Source organism: Ceratotherium simum, chromosome 7 (assembly GCF_057802395.1).
Source record: "Ceratotherium simum simum isolate JZ-2026a chromosome 7, ASM5780239v1, whole genome shotgun sequence".
NCBI classification, from domain to species: Eukaryota; Metazoa; Chordata; class Mammalia; order Perissodactyla; family Rhinocerotidae; genus Ceratotherium; species Ceratotherium simum.
This window is the reverse complement of record NC_141906.1, coordinates 28785608-28795692: the sequence shown is the minus strand read 5'-3', so window position 1 is coordinate 28795692 and position 10085 is coordinate 28785608. Positions and strand designations below refer to the sequence as shown.

General features: G+C 52.9%; 1 protein-coding gene across 1 annotated transcript; it reads right to left on the bottom strand.

Moving 5' to 3' along the window:
• Window positions 1-376: 376 nt before the first annotated feature.
• On the bottom strand, window positions 377-3621 carry ART5 (ADP-ribosyltransferase 5). Its single transcript, XM_014790256.2, has 4 exons — window positions 3476-3621; window positions 1771-2500; window positions 834-866; window positions 377-732 (listed from the first exon to the last, which is right to left on the bottom strand). Exons 1-4 carry the CDS (start codon window positions 3533-3535, stop codon window positions 626-628), a joined length of 930 nt encoding a protein of 309 aa, XP_014645742.1. The 5' UTR covers window positions 3536-3621; the 3' UTR covers window positions 377-625.
• Window positions 3622-10085: the final 6464 nt, after the last annotated feature.

The following is a 10085-nucleotide window of genomic DNA, read 5'->3' as shown; positions in this document are numbered from 1 at the left end:
GGCTTAGGATCCTACTTTGAGTTCCCTCAAATCTTTGGTGGAAAGAGTTCTGGCCTGGGAGGCAGGGGCCTGGCTTCAACACTTGAATGTTAGTATTGAAGTATTCCTTCCTTGGCTTTGCGTTCCTCATCTGACAAATGGGCCAAGAAATCTCTCTGTCCCCTTCCTGCCTTCAGCGTTGTTGTGAGGAACCACTGGCTGTTAAAGCTTCTGGGTTTACAAGTTACGGTGTGTGACAGGGGTCTGCACAGGGGACCATGTCTAAGAGTGATCCAGAAGTCATTCTTTTTAGTCCCTCAGTCCCTAAGTCCTGCAAGGCCGAAGCAGGGCAGATGGTCCAGTCTCATGAAGAAACCAATCATGACATTTCATGTCACCGCACTGCAACACTGTTTAATCAAGTAGCCATCACAGTACTACCCTTGCTTGTCCTAGGGAGTCCTAACCACATAGTGGGGCTCCCTCCACCCTGCCATGGCCTCGGATCCCCCCACATCCTGGTTGGGGAGATGGCTGCTAGGGCTGGGTCCAAAACCATGTCTTTGCTTCTCGAGGCTGTTTGAAGCCCCTTCTTCAGATGAAGGTCACCAGTTCCCAGGACTCCTAAGTGGCAGGCACTGGACTTTCAGGGCCCAGCTTCTGAGAACAGGAACCCCCCAGGGGCCAAGAGCAGGGTCTTCCAGGAGAGCAGAGAGAAGGCCCGGTTGGAGGGTGAGTCTGGCTGCCCCCCTGCTGGAGAGAGAGGAAAAAAAGGTGAAGGGTCAGCAGGGCGGGGGGTGGGGGGATGGGGGGGAGTGGATGCAGACATGGGAAGGGGCAGGAGGGTGACTCACGTGGTACAGACACACAGCTCCGCCTCTTCTCCCCTGCAATAGACAGCACGGTGAGGCCCCATGGAGACAGACACTCATACCCCACACTTCTCTTTCCACCAGGCCCTGGCACAGGCCATTCCCCTTCTCAATGCATCTTCCCCTTCTCCTAAATGTAAACTTCTGTCTTCCCTTCCTCCTCCCCCAGGAAATCTTCCCAGATTGCCTCCTCCATCATGTCCCGGCCTCAGCACTTGGGAATAGCACATCTGTGTCCTGTCAACCCCGTTAAGCCCAGGCCCTCCTGGGAGCTGAAGCAGCACTCCTGTCACTTTCCTCTGCTTGCTGGCCTCCTTAGCCAGGTTCTTTGGGTCTGTTAGACTGGATAGCAGTTAGAACCTTTCAAGAACATTTACAGAATCACCTGTGAATAGTCACAGATCCAGAAAACACTTATAGGACCTTCTAAGAGCTGGCAGAACCTGAGTGTGAACAGGTTCAGAACAATAACTCCTGGGGCCGGCCCCATGGCTTAGCAGCTAAGTGCGTGCGCTCCGCTATTGGCGGCCCAGGTTCGGATCCCAGGCACGCACCGACGCTTCTCTGGCCATGCTGAGGCAGCATCCCACATACAGCAACTAGAGGGATGTGCAACTATGACATACAACTATCTACTGGGGCTTTGGGGGGCAAAAGAAAAAGGAGGAGGACTGGCAATAGATGTTAGCTCAGAGCCGGTCTTCCTCAGCAAAAAGAGGATTAGCATGGATGTGAGCTCAGGGCTGATCTTCCTCACAAAAAAAAAAAAAAAAAAAAAGAACAATACCTCCAGTTGACTTCTAGTCCTCAACTTCCCCATTAACCAAGTGGGTCCCCTGAAGGCCCTGGGGATCGTGCAGGGCCACCCTGGCTCGTTTCACCCACCCAACCAGTCCTGCTTCCCTCATGCACAGCTCACCACCCAGATAGGCGCAGTTAAAGTGGCTGCAGGTCTGATTATAGCTCCAGAGAGTCACTAGGCTCCGGGCTCCATCCTGGGAGAACCTGGTGACCAAGAAGACTTCATAGGGAGGGATCAGCACCTCGCGCTCCTTGGGAAAGACAGACAGGGCATAGATAGGGGCCCCAAAGCAAGTCCTTAGAGAGAAGAAGGTGGCATTACCAAATCTTTGGGCCACTGCCTCATCCAGGGAGCTGGAGGCAAACTGGCCCAAGCGGACAGAGTCCCCCAGCCTCTTGGGTTCAAAGCGAAGGCTGCCTATGCCTCGGAACACCACCTCCCCAGATCCCCTGCTGCAGTCCCCACTGCCGCGCAGCAGCTGCAGGGCCCGGGTCAGGTAGAAATGCAAGGCCTTGAAGGGGAAGTGCCTCATGTAGGATTCCCGGGAGCAACCGCCTGTCCGCACGGCCTGGTTCAGCTCCCAGTACAGAGTGTTAGATGAGTTGGTGTAGACCATGACAGCAATTCCGTGCTGGGCCTTGAAGCCAGGGGGCAGGGTGAGCCCTCGACGCCTGTGCTCCCAGGCCTCCTGGGCTGCCTCCCAGGACTCCCGCAGCAGGGCATGGTGGGCCATCTCCTCCTTCAGCAGAAGGGCTGCCTTCTCCTCCATCTCCTCTGTGCAGCCCACATAGGCATCATCGAAGGTGTCTGGAGCCAGGCCCAGGGGCAGGATGGGAACAGCCTGGGCCTATGGAGGGAAGGAAGAAAGCAGTCACCCAGGAAAGGGTGTAAGTTCAGAGCACTGCTCAGGGGTCCTGGTAGCAGATCAGTTCATAAACCCAGAATCTCATTACCGTGCCCAAATATCTGGTGTACGCAATTTGGCAAGAATTCAAGGGCTTAAATAACACGGGAACTGGAGTCAGACAGACATGGGTTCAAATCCTGACTTCACCACCTACTGGCTGTGGGATCTTGGGCAAGTCTCTTAACTCTTCTGGGCTTCAGACTCTCCACCTATAAATTGAGGACACTTCCAACCTCACAGGGTTATTGTGGGGATAGCATCTAGATCCTCACTTCTGTACAACCTAAAAGGGGTCATCTTGTCATTAGCGAGGTGCCTGCACTCCATGGGAAGTGGGGCTAGATGACGTCCAAGCTCTGTTCTGGCTCTAAGACTCAGTATGCAGGCGCCGTACCAACGGACAGCCAGTGCCCAGTGACCTGACCCCCACCCCATCCTCACACCCTCCTTCCCTCTCACACAGGTGTTCAGCCACCACACCAAGTCACTGTCAGCTCTGAGACTCCCAAGTCCTCTCCTGGCTAAGTGATAGAAGTTCTTATGCCCAACCAGGGGTGGGAGTAGGAGGAGCCCTGGTCCAGGAGGGGCTGCGAGAGGGTTTGCCTGGGCTGGGCCTGTGCTGGGAGGTGAGAAGTGGGGAGGAGAAAGTTGAGGGCACCCGCTAGGGAGGGATGATGTGACGGAAGGAGGACCCCAGGAGGACAGGTGGGTGGAGGTGAGCGTTCTGGGAGAGGGAATGGGAACTTGGGCCCCCTGCAAGGATGGAGGTTCCTGAGAGGAAGAGAATTAAGAAGAGGGGGATCCTAGAGAAGAGTCCCTGGGAGAGACTTTTGAGAAGTCAGTCCCCCAGTCCAGTTCCTCAGGGTCTGCCTCCCAACTGTTCCCTTTGTGGCAGGGGATGGTTCCCCCAGTTACCTTCCAGAGGGTGTGGAAGCTCAGGCCGCTGAGAGCTATCAACAGAGCCACCAGCATCATTCCTGGGGGAGACTCAGGAGGGTGAGATCCAGATGAAGGTGGGACCAACGGCGGTGAGTCTTGGCTTCACTGCGCTGGGGGACGAGACCTGGCCGCCTTCTGCTGTGGAGGAGGGGTCCCTGGTCCAGGACCCCTGGCCCAGGTGGGGCGTGGGCAGGGCCAAGGGCGCGCCTAAGGGGGTGGGCGGGGCTTGGATTTTATTGTCCCCCAGCACAAGCTCATCCCCAGGTCTCCGCTCCCCAGAATCCCAGACGCCCCCAGGCTCAGTGTTTTCTGCGCAGGGACTGTTTTGCGGGGGTCAAGGTGGAGCCGTCATTTGGCCTAGAGAGGGGAGGGGGCGGGGGCCGGGGACCCACCTGGAGGTCGCGGAGGCGGAGACCGGGAAGGGGCGCTGAGGGTTCGGGGCTCAAGTCTGGGCGGGCGCTGCGCTGTTCCCGGAGTCCCGGATAAACAAAGTCCGCGGCTAACTATAGCCCCCGCGGCGGCAACCCGACACCTCTCTTCCCAACAACAGACACTGGGGTGGGGGCAGGAGCGGCGGGGGAAGGGGTGAGGGGCGTGACCCCCCATTCCCGAGGACGGAGGGCTCTTTCTCCTGACCCTCTTTGGCTCCGAGCCAGACCAGGATTGGGGAGAGGACTTGTAGACTCGGCCACTCACTCAGGTGGGCCCGACCTGGGGTGCCCAGCCCCTAGACCCCCTAGTCCGGGAAGTCCCACGAGGGTCCCGCCACCAAGAGGTCACCACTTGTGATCTCGCTGATTTGCATGCAATTTGCATATGGCCCACACATCGGGTCATGTGTGGTCCAGCATCTGAGCGGCACCTAGAACCCTCCCTTCTCTTTGCCTCCCCTTCCCTTCAGTAGGGTTGGACCACATGCAGATTCTCTGTCTCGGATCCTCAGGGTCCAGCCCCGCCCCCTCCCCAGACCCACTTTCCCTGGGCCTCTCAGAATCAGGTGACCCATGTTTACAAACACTAGCCTTTCCCCTCCCTCCTGTGGGCTTGTCTATAAATAACCTGGCTCCGAGTTTTGGATGCCCAATCAGAGGTAATGGGAGAAGGGGCCAGCTGAGGAGTCAGTCAGCAGCTCTGGGAAGATCTTTCTGACAGCCTGAGCCTCTGGGGTGGGAGGGTGACACCCTGGATGACCCCAGGGTGGCCGGAGGAGTTGAGGGTCCTGACTGTCAGGATTTAAGAGATCCTGCCTGGTGCCTGCTTCCTGCTGGGGCTGAGGTGGGCACAGGAGGTGAAACTCACCACAGGCTCCATCCTGGTCTGGTTCATTCATTTAGCCCCATCCCTGTTCCCGCATCCCCTCAGACTGCCAGCCAAATAAAGAATTTCCTTCACCTAGAATCCTGCTGTCTTCAAAAAGCCTTCCTGTAGACCAAAAAGGAAGACAAATTGTTAGTCGGGCTGGGGGCACGGTGGGAGGTGGAAAGAGCGGCATCCCAAAAAACCAGAGTGCTTGCCAGGCAACAGCTTCAAGACGAGTTCTTTCACCCCTTCCAATGAGACTGGCCACCCCCAAGGTCTCCTAGATCAGAAAATCAGGAGTTGCTCTACTGTTTACCATTATTGTGAAAAACAGCATCTCGCCTACATATCCTGCCTGCCTTGCTCACTGAAGGGACCTGAGCATTTGCAGTTGCTGGAACAGAAAATACTGTCTGAGACAGCTAGGCCTCCTGGGACAGTCCCAGGACCAGATCTACTGGGATCATGGCTTTGTCCTCTCTCCACCATCTGGCTTTGGAGAATTGCTTTTCCCAGCCCAAGACCTGGAACCCCAAGAAAAGCCTCAAGTAATGGAGTCAAATCTAGTCATTGAACAGAGGTCCTGAGTGAGGCAGCAAGTCCTCTAAGGTCACACGGCGAATCAGTGCTGGAGCTGGGGCCCAGACCCAGCCTCCTTAATCTGGGAATGTCTCGCTGCTCCTTAGGTGAGTCTCCGTGCTCACATGGAAGGAACAAAATGTAAAGAGATACTTTCTGAGGCTGGGGGTGCTGAGCACAGAACCAAATCCAGTGGGGAGGGAGTTGTTCCAGCCTGGATCCTCAATGCCTTGGCCACTTGCTCTCTGGCTTCAAGGATTCTGTTTTTCATGGGAAGAGCCCTGGCCCAGGGCAGACTGGGCAGAGGCTAGTGTTCCTGAGCCTTGAGGAGAGATCTAGAAATAGATGGGGGAGTGTCACATTTCTGACAGCTGTGTGGGGGAGGTACAAGTGGTGGGGGATTGAGGGTATAAAGGAGAAACCTGCCCTCCCCCTCCCCCAAGCCCATCGCAGGAGACCAACACCAGCTTCCCCACCCTGGAGAAGGCCTAGGTAAGGGGCACACCACCCTCCTCCCGGGCACCGGCAGGGAAAGAGGTTTTTTTAGGGGAAATCTGGGGTATTAATGGTGGAGTTTTAGGAGTCATTAGGAAAAGTGTCAGGGAACATTTTATCTTAGTCTGTTCTGGCTGCTATAAAAAAAATACCACAGACTGGGTAACTTATAAACGACAAACATTTATTTCTCACTTTTCTGGAAGCTGCAAGTCCAAGATCAGGTGGCTAGCACAGATGGGTGAGGGCCCCCTTCCTGGATTGTAGCCGGCACCTTCTCACTGTGTCCTCACGTGGTGGAAGGGGCTAGGGAGCTCTGTGGGGTCTCTTTTATAAGACCACTAATCCCATTCATGAGGGCTCCACCCTCATGAACTAATCATTTCCCAAAGCCCCCACCTCCTAATACCATCACATCAGGAGTTAGGATTTCAACATAGGAATTTTGGAGGGGACACAGACATTCAGACCAAGGCACTTTTGATAGAGAGGTTTCGGGTACCTAGGAAGGTTTGGGGCCATTGGGAAATTGGGGATTCCTGGGGAGAGATTTGGAGTCACATCCCCAGAAGGAATGTTCAGCAAGGGCCTGGAAAAGGGGAGCTTGACAAGAAAAGGGCCCTGAGCAGGACAAGAGAAAGGACAGAAGGGCAGCCGGGACATGAAAAGGGGTTGCCCAGTGCCTCCATTTCCTCAACTCCCAGGCCCTCCCCGTCACTCTGGCCCCCACCCCATTGCCCCCCAACACTGGTCACCAAAGTCATCAATCCACCTGCTTGCAGTGGTCTACATTGTTAACTGCTGCCGGAAAGCTTCTCAGACTCTCAGCAAACATTCCGGGAGGCCTCACCTGTGCCTGGCCTTGGGCTGAGCTCTGGGGACACAGAACGGGTCATATCTGGTCCCTGCCCTCAAGGAACTCACAGGCCGGGGGGGGGACAGAAACATAAGGGCAGCACAGTATGATTAGGACAGTGACAGAGGAAAGCACAGGGTGATACAGGAGCCCAGGGAAGTCAGAGGGCTTCCTGGAGGAGGTGACCCCTGAGCGAAGCCTTGAACAGTGGGTAGCAGGAGAAGGGCATCCCCAGCACCTGAAATGTGTGCAGAGCCACAGGGAGAGAAACAGCAGAGCCTCGCCTGGCACTGTGTTCTGTACTGTAGAAGCCAAGCAGGGGTGGTGGGGCACGAGGCTGAAGAGGTCGTGGAGGGCCAGGTCACAGAGGGCCACAAACGCCAGCATGAGGAGGTTGGACTCTGTCCTGAGGGTATGGAGGGAATTTTTGTTTTGTTTTTTTTTACTTGTTTTTCTTAGGTGTGTTCTCATCTCTTCCCTCATAATTTTCATCTCTGCATTTTTACTCTGTATTTTGAGATATTTCGTCCAGTCAGCTTTGGCACAGAGGGTGTTTAAGCAGGTAAGGCACATGACCAGCTGTGCTTTAGAAACACTGCGCCCCCTGCTCCGTGGAGGGTGGGTCAGCAGGGGTGACACTGGAGGCAGGGAGGTTCGTGAGGAGGCAGGGGCAAACCTGAGCCATGGCAGAGGAGGTGGGGGTGGAGAAAGGGAAGAGGATCTGGGATGGACCCATATTGTGCCCAGCATTCGTTGTCAACTAACTTAATGTCTGATGAGTGATCGAATGAAGGGATATCCAAGTGACCATCTTGGGTGACTGGGTGAATAATGGGGATGGTGTTTGACATGAGACTCTGGATGGCAAGTTAACAGGACCCACCCTGAGCTAGATCAAGTCTAAAGGGGAATTTATCACAGGGATATCAGGGTATCTCACAGGACCCAAGGGCCAGAAGTGAAAAGCCTCTAGAAACCCAAGGAGGCATCTCACTCTGCCTCTGCTTTGGTTTCAAGGAGCCCTAGCTTTGCTTCTCAGCCCTCTCTTTCCTCTGTCCCTGGGGATCTCTCTCTTCCCTGACTTAATACACCTCTAACTCTCCAATGTCTCTTCTTATTGTCCATCCTGCTACCTCGTGGACCTCTGCCCCTGGAAAGCCCACATGTGCCAAACTGAACTCACCATTTCCCCTCCAAACCTCATCATTCATGCAATACATTTTTTATTGAGCATCTACTATGTGCTCAGATGAGCAAGATGAGCTTTTAACGTCTTCTCTGCTCCTCCTCTGTGTTTCCAGCCTAGAACATGGAAACCTGGCTGTCATCCTTGATTTTTCCCTCTCTCTCATCCCCTATATCCCACCAGACACCAAGCTCGGTAAATTCTACCCGGGAACCCTGAGTCTATCCTCACTGCCATTGCCTTAGGCCACGTGATTCGATGTCCTCAGTCTGACTTCACAGTCCTCCTTCCCTGTCCCCAGCCTCTGATCTCTCTCTTACTGCCCTGTCTCTGCAGGGCAGAGATGGGGACAGAATCAGGGCAGTGGAGAGGCAGCGGGAGATATAGTTGGCCTAGTGAGTTTTCACTGCATAACTGCTTGCTTTGTGCCACATCATCTTCGTGGCATGTGAGCATTTCTTCTCAGGCTCATGGGTCTCCAGGTCTCTAGGTTGGCTGATCTAGAGTGGGCTTGGCTGGGCAGCTCTGCTTCGGGCTGCTGGTCTGCCTCAGCCAGGCTCCTCCTTGTTGTGGGCTGGGCTCAGGTCTGTCCTCACATGCTCATTCTGAGGTCCAGGCTGAAGGAAGAGTCTGGGCCACATTCTGATGGTTTGTGGCTCAAAGAGGAAATCCTCTCTCTTGGTTTGGGTTCCCCCAAAAGCCGACCCAGAGACAAGGACTTGGGTGTAGTTAGCATTCCATCTTGGAACTGGGGAGCTGTGTCTCATGCTTTACACCCCACTGTGATGCCATTTTCAATTCTATACCCACTGCACCTCCTCTGGTCAGCTCTTCATTGAAACCCCACTCCTGGCACAAATCTCAGTTGGGCTCTTTTGGCTCATTTTGTAACATGCTTCACATGCGACTTGAATTACTCCACCTCAATCTCCACCTCAAAAGAGCTTAAAGAAGCAGGGATGTGGGTTTTGTTGCTACTGCTGCTGCTCATACTTTTATTCTCAGTGCCTGACACGTTACAGATGCTCAAGAATTTGTTGTTGAATAAATGAATAAGCAGGGTTTGAGGGAGAAAAGATAATGAGTCCATTGTGGGACATGTTGAGTTTGATAAAAACTGCTGCTAACCCCATTGGCCAGAGAAGCTCATGCTTCAATTTAAATTATATATGGGCAATCATAGGCTCTTAGATTTGGAGACTCATAAAATTATAGACACAGAGAATCCTAGCGTCTTAAAGTCATTGAACTATAAAAACTTAGCCCAAGAGTCAGAGAGGATTATGGGGGGATGCTTACCCTGAGTGAGACTGGGGGCAGAGGCATAACCACCTGAAAGTTATGTATCATTTGTGTGCAGGGGCCTGTATCCATTTCTCAGGAGAGGTTTCAGCTTTCCTCAGATTCCCAAAGATAGAGACCCACTGACTGTATTGCCATTTGTGTAAAAGAAGGAAAAGAGAGACACCTGTGAATTTGCCTGTATGTGCACAGCGTACCTCTGGGAGCGCACACAGGAAGGGGGACACTGGTTGCCTCTGGGGAGAGGAGGTCGGGGCTGGGGAATCAGTAAGAGGAAGACATTTCACTGCCTGCCTGTGGGCTGCTGAAATGTTAACAATGAAAATGTATTACCTTTTAGAAAATTAAAACTTTAAAATATTAAAAATTAAAGTTATGATTGATCCGGTTAATGAGCAGAGATATAAATTAAAAAGTAGATACCATTTGTGCCCACCAGTTAAATGAAAGTTAAAAAGAGATCAACAATATCCTGTGTGGCTAAAGACACAGGCACTCACCTTCGTTGTTGGTGGGAGAGCCCACTGGTACCTTGTGGATGGCAACTTGGCAGTGCCTACAAAACAATATTCATATCCTTTAAATAGCATCTTCTCAATATCTTTCCTATAAAAATATGCACACAAGTAAACAAGGATTTATATACACGGATGTTCACTGCAATATTATGTGTAATATCAAAAAATTAGGAAAAACACTAATTGTCCATCGATAAGGAAATGGTTGAGTAAATTATGGTTTAACTGTACTACGAAATTCCACGCTGTCATTATAATGAACAAGGTAGATATATATGTACGACATGGAAGGAAGTCCATGATATATTGTTTCCTGCAAAAAGGTTATAGAATATGTATGTGTAAACATGT